We start from the raw sequence: 19,485 nt of genomic DNA, 5'->3' as shown, positions 1-19,485 counted from the left end.
GCTATTTTCTACCCTTGGCTTCATGATCTGATGAGGAACTGGTATAAAACCTCCCAGCTTTCAACCTCCCCAGATCTCCTCGGTGCAGAGCCTGCAAGGGAAGCAGAGCTCCTGTTAACAGGACAGCTTGGAGAAGCGAGGAAGGGCGGCGGATGCCAGCGCCTGCCACCTCCAGCCACGAGTCAGTGAGCTGGGCTCCCAGCTGCCTGCTTGCCTTCTCCCACTGGTCCCTCTCCAACTTGTATGGAAAATCACATTATGTCTTCCTGGCATGGGAAAGATGGCTGTGAACCAAGCTAGGTTGCAGATAAAAAAAAAAAAAATCAGGAAACACTGAGCTATAAAACCCAACGCAAAGGCTGTGGCACAGAGCTCAGCCTCTCGGTGCCACAAACTGCCACGACTGTATTTTCCCAGCCCACTGCCAGGCTGGAGGAAATTCGGAGCAGGTTCAAAGCAGAGCTGAAGCCAGCAGAAAACAAGGCTCTCCACTGAAATGCACTGTGCATGCAGACTGCTGCCCTCTCCACAAGAAGAAAAATTTAGTTTATTTGTGCCACGGAACACGCTGTGCTGCCTGGAAGAGGGCAGCTATGGGCAAGTCACAACTTCTCGATCCTGCCTCAGTTTCCACACCTGTAAAATGGAGTCTTGTAATGCCAGAGGAGGCTGGGAGGGCTGGCCCGCTTCTCCGCAGATCAAGGGACAAGGGGCACTGAAACCCACCGACGACTATGGTATAGAACAAGAAGTGTGTGAAAGATGCCTTACAGAGAGCTCCCCTTGCAGCTCCTTACGTGCCCCAGCAAACACTCACCCGTTTAACCTACGTGCCTAGCAAAGGAAGTTTTAAAAAAACTTCTTCTGGAAGCGGAGTTGGTCATGGGGAGAAGGTGAAGCTTCGGATAAGGGAACATTTGGTAATGAGGGCGTCAACCTGAGCCTTGGGAGCCTTCAGTTCCATCCCGGCTCTGCTACCAATTCCCCGTGTGATGCTGGGTGAGCCACTGAACCTCTCCAGAGCTGTGTGTGCCGCCGGGCTAACAGCAGCCCATCTCACAGAGAGCGTGAGGATGGATCAGCCACAAACACCGCCAGCGAGACCTCCTGCAGATGGGGTCGGGTAACTGCTGCGGGTAAAAAGCGTGGAGCACTGGCGTGCCCTCACCTAGCTGCTGCCCTCCAGCAGCTGCTGATGGAAGCGAGCAGCAGCGCTTGGTGCCGCCCGCTTTGTCCCTTCGTGATGCTCAGGCGGGCTCCACGGCCCCGCAGCTGCGAGCCCGGGGCAGCCAGGGGGTTATTTCTGCAGCGCTGTGGTGGACAGGCTTTTTTTGGTGCACTGCTGTTTTTTTCTTGATTCCACAGAACATATAATGTTGAGCAGAGTATAGCATGCCTCCGCCTGCCAAGCCTGATGTCATGCTCTCATTATGTCATTTGTGGGCCCGCTCTGCCTTCATTTCACAAAAAAGGGAGGGAAGGGAAGGGGGGGCAGTGCTGGCTTGTGCCTTCCCCAGCCCTTTTGGTGCGTGGAGCCCAGCCAGAACAGTAATGGGAAAAGCATCCACAGACGGAGAGAAGCGTCTGTGCAGAGAGGAGCCTGCGTGCAGGCTGGGAGAGCCGCAGCGGTTCAGTAGAAAAGAAGCTCCAGGTCTGTAAGCCACAGTAAAAGCTAAGATTTTTGTGGGTCAGTGAGGCTCCAGAGGTGCTAGGGAAAGACGGCGGCTTGGGTACAGTCATATTTCCATTCAGAGTCTACACAGGAGCCTCTACAGTGGCTACCTAGGGGCCTGCAACAGTGCAGGAGGGATAAAGCATCTGCCCTCCAGGCTGCTGGGTGCAGCTTGCAGTCAAGGGAAAAGCGTTTCTATCTCTCCCAGCCCATCTTCCTGAGCTGGGCTGGCCCGACAGGACACACCGGGTGAGTAAATGCAGCATCTGTCCTTTGGGGAAAATCACTTTCTCCCCATGGATCAGCCAGGCTGGGCTTTCCCACAAGCCTCCCCCAGCCAGCCAGTTCTCCCTGATCCAGGACAGACCCCTCCAAAATGGAGTTTGCCTCACGTTTGTGCGACCGAAGTAAGAGTCATGGGGACAGGGCTGGGCCCCATTTTGGCCCAGAGACTGCGTTTTAACAGCAGGAGTGGGTGCAGGGACGTAGCAACAGCTCTGTCCCTGGGACCAAGGGTCCATCCTGCCCCATATCCCATCCCCAGCTGTCATCCCACGAGGAAGGGATAGCTGCGGTCAGTAGCAAGGATTGAGGGAGACGCATGAGCAAAGTTCCCAGCGAGCGAACCCTCTCCAACACACTTCCCAGCTCTTGGCAGCCAGCAACAGAGGACCTTCAGAGCCAGGGACTGCATCGGACTGTCGTAGCCAACAGCCACCAACAGACCGATCCTCCACAATGCCGTCCGCCCCTTCTGAGCCAGCCTGGGCTCCACAAGAGCCTACAGCAACAAGCCCCGTAATTCACGTACTTTAGGAAAAAAGTACTTTCTTTGGTTTGTTGAAACCTGCTAGAGGCATCACTTCATTGGATACTGCCTAATTTTCTGCACTGTGAACACTGAATAACTGTTCTTGTTTATCTTCTCTGCCCCACTCCTGACTCCAGAGCCTTTCCCAGATTGCCCCAGTCCTCTCTTTCCCAAGCACATCTTCCAGTGCAAACAGTTTCCCCTTTCTGATCTCAACAAACTCCACATGCTTCACCCAAACATCCACCGCAGAATACGAAGGTGCTCAGTCCCTGGCAGTTCTCGTGGCTAAAGCCTTGCAGCAACCAAGGAGGACAGGCAACGACCGAAGCGAGCAGCAAACCGAAGCACAGAAAATGCCGCAGGCAGCAGCGGCGGCCCAGCAATGCTCCGAGCAAGGCCCAGCAATGCTCCCATTTCTCACCCCCACCAAAAGCCAGGCTGCACCGTTCCACGCCTTGCAACCAGCGAGGACAAGTGACAGGGAGACATGCGAGATGGCTTGTGAGGCACCAGGAAGCCCACTGCTTCCAGAGCCCCCCGTCAGCTGACAGAGCAGCAAACTGCCCGAGAGGCCGCCTGCACAGCCAAAACCCGCTGTCTTACGAGTTACCATGGCAAACACTTTTCTAGTCTCCAGGAATAAAAGGCAGCACGGTGCCCCATGCAGCAGTGCTGTGCTGATACTGCCTGACGTACATAATAGACTTTCCAGAAAAGAGGAGGAAAAACCCTATGTGTTTTTGCATGCTTGAGCCAGGAAAAATTATAGGGTTTTGCTGATCTGATTCCTTTTTTTCTTTGTCTTTTGGCTTGCACCTCTCCTAGGAAGCACAGTAGAAGTAACGGTGCTCGTGCGCAGAGCGGGGAATAGAGAGTCTTGCCACAGTGGCTACGGAAATCTGAAAAAACACAGATTTTTCTGTGTGCTGGGCGCGGGAAGCAACGCTGTCATCCTGCAGTAGGTGCAGGGACACCCCGGCTGGCAGGCATGGCTGGCAGGCTGGGAGGAATGCTGCCTCAACAGCTCTCCTGCGTGATGAGCTCTCAGCCTTTCAGCACAGCCAGGAGGGCAACAGCATATGGAGATCTTCATCACCAGCTACTGGTTTCAATCACACCGAAGCAGGGATTTTCCAAGGCAAAGGGATTCCAGCTCCACCGCACAGCACCTCCGAGAGCTCCGAGAACACGAGGAGGGGCCTTTCACTAGTGGGTTTCAGCCCTTTCTTTCCCAAAGCTGTTTAGCAGTGGGTCACTGTGAACTGATGCATCCCAGCCCAGAGGAGGCTGCACTTCATCCGTGTGCCCAGGGACTCCACTGCAGAGACCGGCTTCCAAAGAACGGCAAGGCTGCTAGGGAGCAAGCGCATGAGATGGAGGGCTGTCCAGGGAAAGCAAAGGGAGACAGCGGCAGCTGCTGAGAGCGAGTCCCAAGCAGAGAGCTGCACGCTGGGACTGGCAGACGGCGACGAGCACCCTCGTCTCCCTGAGGCTGTCACAGCACGATGACAAGTTATTTGTTCATTTTGATTTTATGAGTTTCAAATGCTGGTCCAAGTCTTAGCTCTCTCTAAGGAATTTGCCCCAAAAGACTTTGTCACAAATATTCATCTAAAAACTAAATGTTTTTCTTCCCACAGCAAAATTGTAATTGTTGATAGGAAAATGTAAGGCAAGGATACAAGCATTTTTGCAATGTTCTGTACACTTTGTGCTCTCCTGGGAGAACTGCAAAGCACTCTCACATAATGCCCTTGCGAGGCAGCTGTGCCAGGAGACGGCTGGGTCTGACATGAAGCAGATCCTGATGCAACTCCCAGCTCCCCTGCAGACTCGCTGCAGGACCACGAGCAGGTCACCCCATCACTGCGGGCTCCCCTCTGAGCAACGGGAGTGAAGCAACGCTCCTTCCCCATCTCAGCCTGCCTCAGCCTGCCGTAAGCCTCCCCCGGAGCACCAGACGACGAGACCCTCAGATTTGTAGGAGTAAATCCTACTCGCCTCACTAGGTTGGGGCCGCAGGTTCTTCATGATCCCGCTGAGAGGCAGGCAGCTGCCCACAGGGCAGTGTAAAACACTCCCGTAGCTCTTGGAAGAGCGGGTGAGCTCGTGGTTGAAGCCAGGCAGTGGGTGTCTGCGTCCCTGCTGGTGGGTGGCTGAGGAAAAGGGGCTGTGAGTGCTTCAAGCAGCGTGGGAAAGACTGATCCCTGAGCCCTGCACAAGACCGAGCCAAGAGCTCAGCACACCCCAGGCGACACGGCAGTCCCTACCCAGCCGCTGCTCGCCCACAGTCCCTCTGCTCCTGTGCCCGTGCCCCATCCCCGGAGCAGACAGAGCAGGTGATGCCACATGCATCTGCGGGGTGCATCGCCAGGGCATCCCAACCATGGCCAGAGCATCCCAACCACAGCCAGGGCATCTCCACCACGGCCAGGGCATCCCCACCATAGCCAGGGCGTCCCCACCACGGCCAGGGCATCCCAACCACAGCCAGGACAACCCCACCGCGGCCACGGCATCCCCACCGCAGCCAGGGCATCCCAACCACGGCCAGGGTGTCCCCACCATGGCCAGGGCAACCCCACCATGGCCGGGGCATCCCAACCACGGCCAGGGCAACCCCACCATGGCCAGGGTGTCCCCACCGCAGCCAGGGCAACCCCACCATGGCCAGGGTGTCCCCACCATGGCCAGGGCATCCCCACCACGGCCGGGGCATCCCAACCACGGCCAGGGTATCCCCACCATGGCCAGGGTGTCCCCACCGCAGCCAGGGCAACCCCACCATGGCCAGGGCAACCCCACCAGGGCCAGGGCAACCCCACCAGGGCCAGGGCATCCCCACCAGGGCCAGGGCATCCCTGCCGCAGCTAGGACATCCCCACTGCAGCCAGGGCAACCCCACCATGGCCAGGGCATCCCAACCACGGCCAGGGCATCCCAACCACAGCCAGGGCAACCCCACCACAGCCAGGGCAACCCCACCACGGCCAGGGCATCCCAACCATGGCCAGGACAACCCCACCGCAGCCAGGGCAACCCCACCACGGCCAGGGCATCCCCATCACGGCCAGGGTGTCCCCACCACGGCCAGGGCATTCCCACGCTCCAGGTGGGAGCTGTCTGCAGGGCAGCTGAGACTCAAGGAGCAGCTCCTCCGATCCCCGCAGCCAGCAGCTTTCCACAGATTTTCCCAAATATGGTTATAAAGTCGGACCAGGGATGAAGCCACTCGAACAAAGGGGACGTGTTACCTCATGGAGCGACGTCATGTTCTGGCAGGGCTGGCTCGTAGGCAATGGCATCATGCGCTCCGTGCCTCTCCTCCCCGGCCAGGAGGGCTGGGTGGGGGCTTTTTCACACAAGAGGCTCCCAGGAACCGGAGCGCTGCTGTCTGCACAGGGACCCACAGCACAGCTCATTTTACAAGTTATTCTTAGACTGCCACTGACTTCATCTCCTCATTCCCAACACTGAAACAATGGAGCCAAAGGCGAGGGGAGCACTGGGGAGTCACCAGGGGCCTCCGTGCTTGTGGAGGTCAGCAAGAGCTTCTGCAGGGCGCTCCGGTGGGACGAGGAGCTGGCTACAGGGACGGCCACCGTTATGAGAGAGGCTTTTCACACCAGGTCCCACCTTCTGAGCCGCTCGAGCGACCAGTAGCCGGCAGTGACCAGAGCTGGTGCTGGACGCGGTCCTCCCCTCCACTGCCAAGAGGTGACTTAATGTGGCATAAAATAAGGCTTGAAACATCAGGCATCACCCAGCCCTGCTCTGCCTCCGTAACATCACACTAAAAGATGAGAACAGAGAAGACCTTCAGCTTGGGAAAGCAGCAACCCAAATATTTAAAGTTAATGTCCATAATTAGTGCTGCACGTAAACAAGCTGTCTGCAGTTTCATCCAGTTGAATGTCAGCCCTGCAAATATACGTTTGTTTCATGGAAAGTTTGCAAGGAAACCAAAGATGCGATAAAACCAAGTATCTTCCCAGCACACAGGGCAGAGCCCGAGAAAGGAGACCACGTTAGATGCCTGCAGCCCAAATCCAACTGCTTTCCACAGAGATACCCACTTCTTCCCCAAAAAAGCATCCGTCCAGCGAGCCCCCAGGTCCTGTGGCATTGCATGCCGACACACAGCTCTTTCAACGCCCAGCTCTGCTCTCTTGAAAACCCAGAGTGTTTCCAAGTCAGCACGTTCGGAGCCCAGTGATATTTTATTTTACCATGAAAAGTGAGCCCTCTGTAAGCTGTAATTTAGGAATTACACAGCTGAGCTACTAAGTGCTTAATCTTCCTCACAGAAAGTGAAGAGTTTTCAATAAATGTTTAGGTATTGTTGATACTAATTCACCACTGGGACAGGGGAGGGAGTACATAACCTTCGGGTCCTGTTTTTTTATTATCCTACTTGTATTTATTCTAATGTGAGGCCTTTGCTTGAATAGCTATCCTCTGGGGATATTATTTCTCCGTGAGAAATAATAAAAACATAATGCTATTTTTCCCCAGCACCGTAAGTTCTGCTATGCACAACAAACGACAGCCACAGGCGAGGTTCACAGGATGCAGGAGGCTCTGGATGCTCTTGAACCGACAGCAGCGATACATTGCTGAGCTGACACAGGAGCTGGAGCCAAGAGACCCAGAGAACTCCAGGAAAGTCTTCTCCAAAGCACACGTCCAGTTTGCAAACACTGACACAGTATGAAAAAATATTTGCATAGCCTCTTCCTTGGAAACCGTCTGGGGCATCCCAAAAGGAACAGTGGAACAACTTGGGCGTCAATACAACACGAGAACCGCGAACCAGGGACCTCCCGATCATCTGAAATGGCAACCTAATGCCACTTCCTAGTTGAATTCAGACCGCGAGCCAGCTGAGAGAGAGACTGATAAGGCAGCACCAGATCAAAAGTAATTTCTTCAAACAGTTGGGAAGAAATACTTCTCTCATTTCTCGCACCGGGAGAACAGTTAGTATGTTGTCAGGCGCCGCACAGCACCGGCAGCACACAAACAAGAGGAAAACAAAGCCATGAGGCAGCAAAACACGGCATTTATGGGCATTCACAAAGGACTGAGGATTTAGGAGTAACATCACGTACCAGCCAAAGCCACACACACGGCAGGTAAAGCAGACACTGAGGGCACCCTGGATCCCAAACAGTGTGAGAACAGATGGGGAAAGTCTCATGGCCAAGTGCCACGAGGCGGCTGAGGGACACGGTCACCGTGTCCCTTTATCCCTCCAGGTGTGGGAGCAGCTGGGGGTGAGCACAGCGCGCTCCCCGCTTTGGACCTTCTGCTGTCAGAGCAGCACAAAGGCAACATGGACCTAATAGAAAGATTTTATGGCCATTGCATCCTCAGTGGTTTGCAAAGTTTGAGTCCCAGCCCCCCAGGTCCTCCTCCAAAATCCCCCAGCCCGTACCCCCCGCCGGGCACGGGGAGCAGAGGTGACCAGGGTGCCACCAGCCTGGCTCCGCAGGCTCCGGCACAGACCTGCCGGCATCTGCCTCGGAGCCAAAATGGACCCGACTTTCCACCCACCCTTGGTAAAGCTGGTCGCGTAGCCAGATCTCGACAGTCACTTCCCACGGGTGGTAACACTCCCTCAAATGCTTTCCCTTTTGTAGCTGACAGTACAAATTTGTTTGACCTTTAGCTAACAGCAATCTCTAACAGACGAGCAAGTTTTCCAAGTTCCTGGGTGGCTGCTTAAGAAAAACATTTTTGTGTGTATTTTAGTCCTGTCTGTCAATTGATTTTCATCTCCGATATGTTTTACCAACAACATTTCATTTAAGAGACTCCTTGTTCCAGCCTCTCACCAACACCCGTCAGCTCAAAGCATGGGACGCTAACTAAAAATAGCTGAGGTGAGGAAAAGGACAAGTAAAGCCCAGGAAGACTCAACCAGGTCCAGGCCTGGCAGTGCGTTGTTAGCGATGGAGAACAACTTTCAGCAACGTTTTGCAGCACAGCCTGGGCCGGAGAGATGCTGAGCCCCTTACTTATTTTCTTCTTCTCCAGAGAAAAAACTCTGGGATTTGGGGCAGTCACATTAGCACTTGATACGTTTAAAAATAGCACAAAGTAAATGGTGCTGCTCTGTGAAAACAATGATGCTGAGCACAACCACAGAGTTCACAGCCCACTGCCTACGACAGAAAATCCACAAACCAGGGGAGCCTGAAGCAAAAAGAAAAGTGCAGCATGTTCAGGACACAAGACCTGGCCAAACCACGGCTGCAGCACAATCCGGTTTGTGTTTTCCTTGCAATCCTGATGTTATGTCTGCTTTCTGTGGTCTCCTCAGTGAGGGACAGGCTCTCCAGATGTTCTGAAGCTCTGGGACCTACCCGATACATGAGCCAGTTTTGGGGAAGGGGGGAACAGGACACAAAGCTACTAACCCTTCCCTTTTGGCAGTCTGCTTCTTGCACTAGCAAAGAGCAACGGGAATGACTCACAGATTTTTATCGTGATCATTTATCCCAACAACTCACAAACTGCAAGCCATCGCGCTCCTCACAATCAATTCCTGCACAAAGCCTCAGCAAGCAGTCCCCCATCCTTCTAGAGAACATTCCCATCTTCACACAAAGACTCCCGGGGATGGGTCGGCCATCACCGGCTTTGGTAAGCTGGCGCAGGGTTAGTCAGTTAGGCTTACTTCTGGTCTGAATTTGCCTAGCTTGAGTTCCCAGGTGTGGGATTCACTCTGCCTGTCCACTAAACTGAGGGTGTCCTTCTATTATGTTTTCTGGTTTTAACCACAAATACTCCCCAGGCTGCAGTCACCTACCACCTTCTTGCTGGTGCAGCAAACACCAGCTGCCTCTCAGGAGACAGTCCTTCAGATACGCTTTTGGCTAGATTCTGTAGGACATCGCTACCTCCATGAAGTGAGGACACCAGAAAATACAACCCCTCTGCTCCATAGTTCCCTGCTTACACATCCCCGGGTTGCACTAATCATTTTGGTGGCCACAACCTTCATCATGCACTCGACTACCACATCTTCCCTGGCCGAGTCCTTGCCTTCCAGGAGAAGGTTCCCATCCTATACACCAGGCCTGCCTGCCTTGGTCCCAGATGTATGATCTTATACTCAGCAGCATCGTTGCTCTTTTTTGTGACCAAGTCTCCAACGAAAGCAGAGCTCCGTTTCTTTCTCTGTGCTTTGGCACTCTCATTACAGTATCACTAACGTTTCTTGTCTTCCTCCACTAATGTTTTTTGTCTTCCTCCAGCCTGTTGACAAATACACTACGGAGGCAGTCAGCACGCAATCCTTGAGACTTCACTGCAACACAGCCCTTCATGATGACTCCAGTTTATCCTTACGTTTTGAAGCCAGTGTTTAATCCCTTTAATATATGTAGTGCTGATTTTTTTCATTCCAATTTCTGACAAATATATGTGCCATTGAGTCAAATACCTTACAGAAGTCATATGTGTATGACATCAATGTCATCATCTTCATCTACTCCATCTGTAAGCTTACTTAAAAGGCAGAAGTTCATGACATCTATTTTCCATAAGTGAATTTTCCATGTTGATTGCCACTAATTACACTATTCTCTTTAACTTCTAGCTAATGTTCATGCTATGCACTGTATTGTTTCTCCTTGGGCTAGAAAATCAAGACACGAGGATAATTAATGTTTGTACCATCCCATTTACCTTCTGTTAACACTGGCACCATGTTCATTTTGATCCAGTCCTTGGGAATTTCCCTACTGCCCAAAACCCCACTAAAAGTGAACATTAATAGCCCAGAGGGCTCTTCAGCCAGATCTTTTAAAATTCTTGGATGCAAAATATCTGAACTTGCTAGTTTAAGAAGGTCTAACATTAATAGCAGCTGTTTAACATCCTCTTCAGTTACTGTTGGAGTGGAAAGTGTTTCATCATCCTCATATGATAAATACATCATCTGGCTTTTTTCCAAATAGAAAACAGAAACATTTACTGAACGGTCCTGTCTCTTCTGTATTTTCATTGATAATTTGACCACATCTATCTATTAACAGACCAGTATCGTTTAATTCCTTTAGTTCCCAGTATACTGGAAAAACTCTTTCTTCTTCTCAACTTTGCTGGCCACAGACTTTTCCTTGCATTTTTTTGCTTATCAGTGTTTGATGGGCTTAAGCGCTCAGTCCATACTCATCACTATTAACATTTCTCTTTCCCAGTGCTGTATCTTGTATATTTATTTTCCATAACTGCCTTCATTTCTCCTCCAGGCTCCACTTGTTTTTTATGCAGGGTATAAGGCAAGGTAGCCCCGTATATTGATTAATAGACAGAGGTGCACATCAGGATCAAGGCAGACCCCATCACCAAAACCTATCTAGCACCCCAAATGAGGTTCTCCCTACAGATGATACGGGCCTAAAATGCTCTCACAACATTAGAGGCAGGGTTTGAAGCAACACGGCTCGACACAGATTAAGACAGTCCAGATATACCATCTGGAGCTGCAGAAAGACAGCACCTGTCCCCAGAAGACCGGCCTTCCTGACCTGCGGACATGAGAACAGCCGTGCGGGAGGCACAAGGCTGAGAGCGGAGGGGAGCAGCTGGTGTGGGGCAGAGCGGGAGGCTCCAGGAGCACTTCCAGCAGATCTGCTCCGGGCACCTATTGCTGTGTGCACGACAGACGACCCCTTTAAGAGCGCCAAGGACCTGACAGCCCTAACAGCTTTGTTCTCCCATCCCGTGTAGTAAAGATGATACTGAAAGAGAAAACTACACAAGTAAAAAAATGAGTGATCTCCTGGATCCTCCTATAAAAACAGGGCCAGCCCCATAAGATATTCCTCAGGGATGGTTACAGCCTTAATTTGAAGTCCCAGTTGCTGGGGTTCCTGTCCGCCAGTGGCTGTTCCATAAAAAGCGCATTTCAGTGTTCTCCACTCTCCATGCAAACTTTTTTTTGTTCAATTAAATCCCATCTCTCTAACTCTGGCGCATCTACAGCAATTCTTCTTTGTCCTTGGCATGCACGTCCTTGGATACCTGCAGGATGTTATTTTGCACCCCGTAAGCCAAAGTTTTCATAGTTCTTCCAATCCGTCTCCAGAAAACAGTAATATGTGGCACTGTGTGAAAGCCGAGCTGCAATAACAACACGCACAGCTCCTGCGAGGTGCAGAGAGGGACCTCTCTGCGACCAGCACATGTGTCCCTGCAGCCCAGCAGCAGCCCAGACCAAAGCCTTCTGCAGCTCCAGCAGAGACGTTGGGCTTTTTACATCAACAGGGCTTTGAGCGACATGCCCGGCCCGGGTACAGCTCCACAGGGCTCTGTGTGTGTGTGTTTGTTTGTGATTTTGTGAATAGGGCTGCTTAGCACGTTGAGTCCTCCCCGTGGGGATGATGTGTTAGAGCGGATTGGCTCGCTATTCCCCGAAGGAAACATCTGCACATTCCAGACACATTTTGTAACGGGAGTGAAACCCATCCTTGAAGTGAAATTTTACAGCCTCCACAGCGCAAAATAACGATTGCTGGCAAGGACCAGTGGAAAAGTAATGTTTAAAATATTATTACAGGGAAGTGGCTGCCAGAGCCTCAAATTAATCATTTGAACGTCTCTTCGGAGCGGAGCGGTGCGGTGCGTTATGTAACGCTCGTCCAGCTCCAGCCCGGAGCGCGGCTCCTCTCCGGCCCCGTCCCGGTGCCCCGCTCCCCTTCCCTCACCAAGAGCCAGGAGAGACCGAGGGACCCAACACCCGCTGCCCCGCCACACTGACGCTGGCCACGAGGACAAGGGTTCCTCTCTATGAGGTCTCTTTCAAGAGATTTTGGCCGGGCCTGGGGTCCACATTTCTTCCAGGTGCCCAATTTCTTCTTGTATTAAAGAAAACCCCAGGAGAGACAAGGACAAGGGTCGTTTCTCACAGTCACCTCTGAAAAGCGGCGTTTGCCACAGCTCTCCACAGCAAAATGAGCACCAGAGGAGCCGGAGGGAGGCTTGGCTGCTTCCCACCGTGGCCTGCAGAGGAGGGGAAGCTACAGGTCTGCTGGTTAAACCCTTTGGACACTGGTCTTCAGCCAACCTGGTCTGCTCCTGACGGCCATGAGGCAGGTGACAGAACAGGGACGTTATCTGTGCAGCATCCTCGCCCCGTGCTGTGCAGTCTCTAACTCACAGGATCCAAAAATGATAAAAATGCAACTGACGTTAAAAAAAAAAAAAAAAAAGCCTCCAAAAGGAAAGCAGGAACACAAACAGCAGTGGATGCAGACACATCTATGGGGGAGGAAGAAACAAAACATTTGGCAGCCTGTACCAGCAGCAGGAAGAGAAGAAGTGAAATGAGTACGTAAGGGAAACAAGTTCTTCGCGACAGCAACCAGAGAAAAGCCTGCAGGCCCTCAGGAAGGGATATTCTCTCAACAGTAACAAGGGCAAAGCTCTGTTATACATCAGGCTGAAGATACCACGAACATAGCCAGAAACTTCACTGATGAGGACTTCTCCATCTCTCCTAGTCCGTAGCTGTGTCGGGGGATCCAGCCCTTCCAGGTGATGAGGGCTCAGCCCAGCCTGTGCCAAATTTCACTGCCTCCCCCCGGGTACGCGGCATGAACATGGGGGTGGCGTGACCAGAGCGGTGTTCGTTGGGAGCTGTGAAGGCAGAAGATGACTCCTTTCAGGGAAGACTGGTGGGAAAATGGGAGGGGAGGGGAGGCTATGTGAGAGCAGGAAAGTCAGACCAGTCTGAGCTGTAGGCCAGCACTGGGACAACTCCAGGTGGCCCAGAGAAAGGTGCTAACCCGTGTGCCAACGGGGGGCCCATCGGACGCTGAGCCCGGCAGAAGGGTTGGGGGTCTGCAGATGACAGCTCCTGAAGCCCTGATCTCCTCCCTCTGGTGCAGGCTGGGCATGCAACATCAGGCGTGATTTCTGAAATGATGGCCAAGGTTTTAGGTTTGCAGCATCTCTTCTACTTCTGAGTGTTGCTGAAGTGTCCACCAACAAACATCACCTACGCTAGTTCCTAAAGCACATCTCCTTTCCTTTCCTGGCTCGCTTCCATGCTCCCTGGATCCCTGGGTGTTACAAGATTCTGGGTTTGAAATTAGGTAGATAAAGAGACAAACAGATACACAGACATAGACACAAACAGGTATTTTGCCCCCAAATGGACTTTCTTATTCAAATACATTTTATCAAATACAGAAACAATCTGGGACTGTTGTTTTAGATGCCTAAATATGTGTTTCATTAAAGGATCCAGGCAGCAGTTCTGCAGGAGTTGCTGTGTCTATCACCTGAATAAAACACTTACGGAGAAACTGCCTAAAAGCGTAGTTAACATTCTGGTCTGCTGGGCAATAACAGAGTTTTAGAATCCAATAACAGAGTTTTAGAATCAACCCTAGAGGTTTCCTCTATTTAAGCAGAAAAAAAAGCAAACCTGATTAATTAAGCAGCCTAAACCAAATGGAGGTGTGCAGACTGACCAGGGGCAGAGGTGCTCTGCTGGCAGGTGGGCCTGCACCTCGGGCGGTCTCCGTGCATCACGGTTCCTTCTGAAGCTTGAGATATAACAGTATTTCCACGATTCCCAGGGGGAAAGGGCTTCCAATCTACTGTTTCATTGTAAATGTCTCTCTAGCACAAGGGCACCATAATTCAAAGTCAGGCCCATGAATCCTTATTGGAACAGAAATGCTCAAGGAATTCATTGAACAGCAGCTTTGGTTCATGTTATGTGCCATAAATCACAGGGCATGGTAAAGACCCAGAACCAGTCTGCTCTGCAACTGGACAGACAGAAAGAGAAAAGAGAAATGGTTTACAAGACGCCGAAGGACAGACCTTTCCTTAATCCCTGTGTTCTGGTGCTGATACTGATACAAGCTCCCCCGTATTTTTTCAAATGTGGTTGTTTGGGTTGGAGGGTTCTGCTCTGAATGTTTTTGGAATATGCTCACTATAGATCCTTAAACATCTTCCTTCTGAAAACAAAAAACAATTAGAACCCAATATAGACCTGCTGGTTCCAGTACAAAATGCATTTGCATGTTTCTGGCATTAATAATCTGTGTGGTTGGGTTGCTTCCTTTTAGCATTAGAAAGTCTTCTGTGATGCAGTCAGAATATTTCTGCTCCAAAAAATGCTGATGTTCAGAGGCCCCAAAGTAGATACAAAGGGAAATGAGCAGCTTGCTTGGGCCTCTGCAGGGCCCCGAGCTCGGCAGCAGAGCCGCCCCCTCTAGAAGACCTTGTGAAAACGCGTGGGAAACAGCAACCGATTTGTCCTCTGCACGAGATCTCCAGAAGAACGTCTCTTTGCCGTTGCAGCGAAAGAGCTGACAGTTCCTTGTGCCGCTCTAGCAAGAGGGGACACGGGCACCACCAGCAGAATAATTGTGGAATCCTCACAACACTGCTCCTCTCCCCAGCCCTGCCTCCGCTGCCGGGATCCGAGTGTGCACAGGCTGAGGAGCCCCTGCCATTCTCCTTATCCTCCATCACCTAACCGATCCTGGCTTAGGTACAAGCACAGGGGCTTCAGCAGAGACAGTTGACCACACACTCCACAGAAACTGTCCACTCTTCCCTCTTGGGAGAGTTAAGGAAAAGCATGAAGATGGAAATCTTTCTCTTGAGGCTCCTCCAGCAGCCAGGTCTGACCCATCCCCCAGAAGCCATCAGAGGAGGTTTGCTCTGGTCACTGACCACGCTTTGCGCTTCTTCAGTGGGCTGTCAGGCTCGGTGTCTGCAGATACTGCTGCTAGCATGGTGGAGGTCCTCATCAAGTCCAGGCTCAGGTGCAGGTGATGTACATTTCTGGTTCTTCTCTGGACCATCGTGCACAGGAGTCTGCTCAGTGTGTCCTCCTCTGAACCCAACCTGGTTTTAGCACTCTCTGCATCACTATCAGCTCAACTCTGGGTTTTAGTCCTATCCCCCTCATCAGAGGAGATGGGCCTTTCCCAGCTCAACCCATCAAAACAGCTGACAAATGTTCCTGCTAAGAAGGGCAAGGACAAAACCACAAGAATTATAGGGAATTTTAGGACAAAACTACAAGAATTATAGGGAATTTTAGGACAACACTTGTCAAGCAGCAATGGGACAAATTCAGCCCTGAAGCCAGACGTACCCAAGGGATCCACTCGTTTCTATGCGTTGTACATTAAGAGATGCCAACAGCTCCTCAACGTGCAAAGGGTGCAGATGGCACAAGTGACATGTTAGCAGTGATACAGCTGGAACAATATGAGCCTGACGCTGCAGAAAGGAAGGGTTTGGATCTCACGGGTTAAACAGCACTTGCACATCTCACTCTCTACCCATTGCTTGGAAAATTTAAACTCTAGATAGGAGACAGCCAAAACTTTAACATGATCTGCCTGGGACAAATAACTGTCCACACTTCTGCCAAATATTGATGGCTGATAAATCCACTATGCAACATATCTGGAGGTACAGGGTGGAGACCAAAGGAAGAGCTCTGGAAGAACGCTCTGGTCAAGTCATCAGCTTATCCTGGAAAGATGCAACTGACCTCGAGATAACCTGCTTTTACACCGCTCTCCTCAGCTCAACTCTCCCCTCTTGACATGGACTGACCTCTACCTGTCCAGAGCAATGAAAACAATTTACCTCTGACCTCTGGCTCAGTCAAAGACCCTCTTGGGATTGCCTCTGCTGGCTGTAACACAGCTTCTGTGCTGCTTTACCACAGCCCACAAGGCCTTCAGCAACTGCAGACTCGTCCTGCTACCTGCTGCCTAGAAGGGCTCACGCTGCAGTCCCGGAGCGGAGAAGCTGGGGCTGCATTCAAAAGCCACCACCGGCTGAGAAAGCAGAAGGTGCGTGCTTCTTAGGGAGAACTTCCATGCTTCTTTGGGGAAAGACACAGAAGGCCCTGATCCTTCACAACTTCCACAGCTCGGTGCCAGGCATCATCTCCTGTCCTGGCACAGGTATTATCCATACATGTATATAAGTCACACACGCTCTCAGGTCAAGAACACATTATGTCTAGAGCATCTGTTTCAACTCAGCCTGGGGAAAAATAGGAGGAAATCACAGCAGCCATTCCGTAGCCTACAGGAAAGAGGCTCGGAGGTCCCAGTCTGCTTCCCAGAGGAACCCCAGTGGGCACAGAGCTGGTGCGCCAGGCTGGCTGCACCCACGCCCCTCTCCTCCCACGGAGGTGCCTGCTTCTGCAGACTCCTTTCTCTGATCAACTTTGGAAAAGGGACGTCTCTCCCTCAAGTTAAACACATCATGGAGACACAGTTGGTCTGATTTTGTTGTGAGGGAATCACAGAAAGGATAATTTCATTCACTTCAGGCTACAAGTCATGTCAGTGACCTGGTAAAGGGAAGATCTCTACGGTGTCTGTTCCTTTCTCCCACAGGACCAATGCCTATAATCCTCTTTTTAAAACATCATTATGTGGAATAAACTGTCCAGGGAAAAAAAAGGCCTTGCAACTCTGCTAATCTTCCTAATGATTTAATACCTGCAAATACTACTGGGAGGTATTCCTTTCCTGATCGCATTAAAAGCTGTCGTATTATACGTCTCACCACACTTCAGCATCCTACTGTGGATTTTTTTTTAAACAAAGCCAATTTCTCTGGAGACTGAGTAGGGGTTTTAGCTCCCACTGTCCCCCCCCGCCCCCCAGTTTTAAAAGACCTTCTAAATGCCTGCCTGGGGGGTTCCAATAAGTCCTGGCACAGATCCTCCAAATAGTAGCAAAGCTAAACAGGGTATGGCTGTTATTGCAGAGATCACTCACTGCCAGCACAAATACACAGACTGGACCATTCAACCTTTCACAGTGCGAAAGTCACGGACAGTTGATGATTCACAATCAGCATTTTTTCTTCTACTACAGCCACCCTTTTTCTTTAATTATTCTTTCTTTCTGGCAAGCATCCCTTCCCTGCAGCTTTCGCGATGCTTTCTCCCCAAATTTCTTAATCATATTAGCAAGAACAGGCAGGGGACATCCTGGAGTCCGCAGTTTGATTTCTGCATCTGCTCAAGATGCCGTGTGCCGCAGCCCTGGTGAGATGTCCCAGGCGAAGACTGCTGTGGTTCAGCTAGCCAGGGTTAAGCATTCCTCCGTGTACAAGACCAGAACAAGGCCAGTGAAACACTCCTGTCCCCCCTCAAGACCTCAGAATAAGGCTGAAGTGGTTTCATGGGCCATGTTTGTGCTGGCTCTGTGCCCAGGGGTGAATCTCACCAACGGTAGCCTATACTATGTACTTTTCTCTTTTTTCTTTTCATGTGCAAAGCCAAGAGACATTTCTTTCCCAGGTCAATACGCACCGGCACATCCAACTGTAAAATCTGTTAAATTATTGCCTACTCCCCACAGAAGCATGCGCCGGGACTGACACAGTGGCTCGGGGGCTCAGCACCCCGCAGTGCTCCCACCTGCCCCCCTCACCGACGCAACCCAGCGCGGAGGCGAGGTGCCAAAGGCTCGCAGGGCACAGAGCAGGGGTACGTGAAGGTCTGCCCCAGCACGGCCTGCCCACTCTCTCCTCCACTCCAGTTTCAAATAGCTGCAGCAAAGGGGCTCTTCCCCAGGAGCTGATTCTTCCTCTCAGAAATCTTTTCTTGATTAGTCAGCTTAAATCTTCCTCAATCCAGGTTTTCTCCAAAGTTCCCAGGCACAGGGCCTCTGACGATTCACCTTAACCACAGGCATTTACCGCTGGCTAACACCCACAGCCACTGCACATCACACAGCTGTCAAAGCACACAGCAAGAAAGGAGAAAGGAACCATCAGAGACCCAACAGGGCAGATGTCACTGGAGCAGAGACAGACAATTTAAAAAAAAAAAAGTCACACCCCTTCCACTTCATAGATTTTTTTTTCCTACTGTAAACAAATTGATTTTGTTGCTGCTGTTTCACTTTCTGTTGAGTAAAACAGAAACCCAAAGTTGAGTCCCCTCTCTGGCACAGTGCTACTCAAAATGAAACATCGACAGCGCTGGCTGAGGAGTCTTTGGGGAGGCTGATGCTTCGCTTCAGGTTCAGGCAACTGTCTTGGACTATGTCTCTATTTAATGATTAAATACAAAATTACTCTACCCTATTCTTCATAAGCTGAAGATAAAAAATCACAAGGGTGATTGTGTAAGAGGGTGTTAGCAGTAAATACAAACCACCAGTAAATTCACTTTGTTTAAAATGGAAAGAAGAGCATGAACCCAAGCAATGCCAAGCCCAATAAAACACTAAGGACAGTGTCCCCAACAAGCGGGGGCACGTGGCCCGCTCTGCTGTGTGGCAGGCGAAGCGGGCACCGGCGTGCTCTGCACCCCGATAGCACCGTCCACTGCCCCTGCTCCGAGTACCACAGAGACTGGAAGGTTACCAAGAGCAGGCTTGGCACAGCAGGACATGTAAATTCAGTCTGATCCCTTCTTAGGCTCCATATGGAGACTCTGGAGGGTTTCGGTAAACATCCTTGGTAATCTTTGGACACCACAGCAATGTCAAGAAGTATCACATTCATAAATCAGACCTTACATCAGCTCTGCTGGCAGAAGGAACATTTGCCCAGTTCTCGAGGCGCATCGAGCCTCAGACGGCATCATTGTTTCTCAGGATTTATGGTAGACACCGAGTTAAGCTGCATCTTTGGTCTTATGTTAAATCACCTTCTTGCCAAGGCTAAAAATTGCTCCATGGTGTAATCACAAACTGAGGCAGAAGAGCAAAACAACAAATTTCATTCCCATATAATAATAACAAGTTACGTTTCCATAGCATCCCTCTTCCTCTCGGATCCAAAAGGACATCACCAGCTTAACTCACTGAAGCACGCTCTGTGCACTGGGATTATGTAATCCACCGCTGAAATACAGCCACTGCTCTTTAAGGCTGCAATCCAGCATTAAAGCAGAGTTTAAGATGGAAAGAAGAATTGCCAGTGCACTAGGAAAGGGATGCCATGGAGCGAGAACTGAATCCCCTGCCGT

At 51.1% G+C, this 19,485-nt stretch overlaps 1 protein-coding gene across 3 annotated transcripts in view; it reads right to left on the bottom strand.

Moving 5' to 3' along the window:
* The window catches only part of PKD1 (polycystin 1, transient receptor potential channel interacting), a 101,020-nt gene that overhangs the window by 61,930 nt on the left and 19,605 nt on the right, over positions 1-19,485 (bottom strand). The window contains exon 1 of one of the 3 annotated variants that reach the window (XM_075515364.1): positions 5,741-5,760. The exons of the other annotated variants lie outside the window; for them this stretch is intronic. Within the exon in view, the coding sequence (XP_075371479.1) occupies positions 5,741-5,745 (5 nt within the window). The 5' untranslated portion in view covers positions 5,746-5,760. Of the gene's footprint in view, positions 1-5,740; positions 5,761-19,485 lie in introns of those variants that run through there. 3 annotated transcript variants of the gene reach the window in all.

Source organism: Mycteria americana, chromosome 12, assembly GCF_035582795.1.
Source record: "Mycteria americana isolate JAX WOST 10 ecotype Jacksonville Zoo and Gardens chromosome 12, USCA_MyAme_1.0, whole genome shotgun sequence".
NCBI classification, from domain to species: domain Eukaryota; kingdom Metazoa; phylum Chordata; class Aves; order Ciconiiformes; family Ciconiidae; genus Mycteria; species Mycteria americana.
The sequence above is the reverse complement of the archived record's forward strand: the minus strand, read 5'-3'. Positions and strand labels throughout refer to the sequence as shown.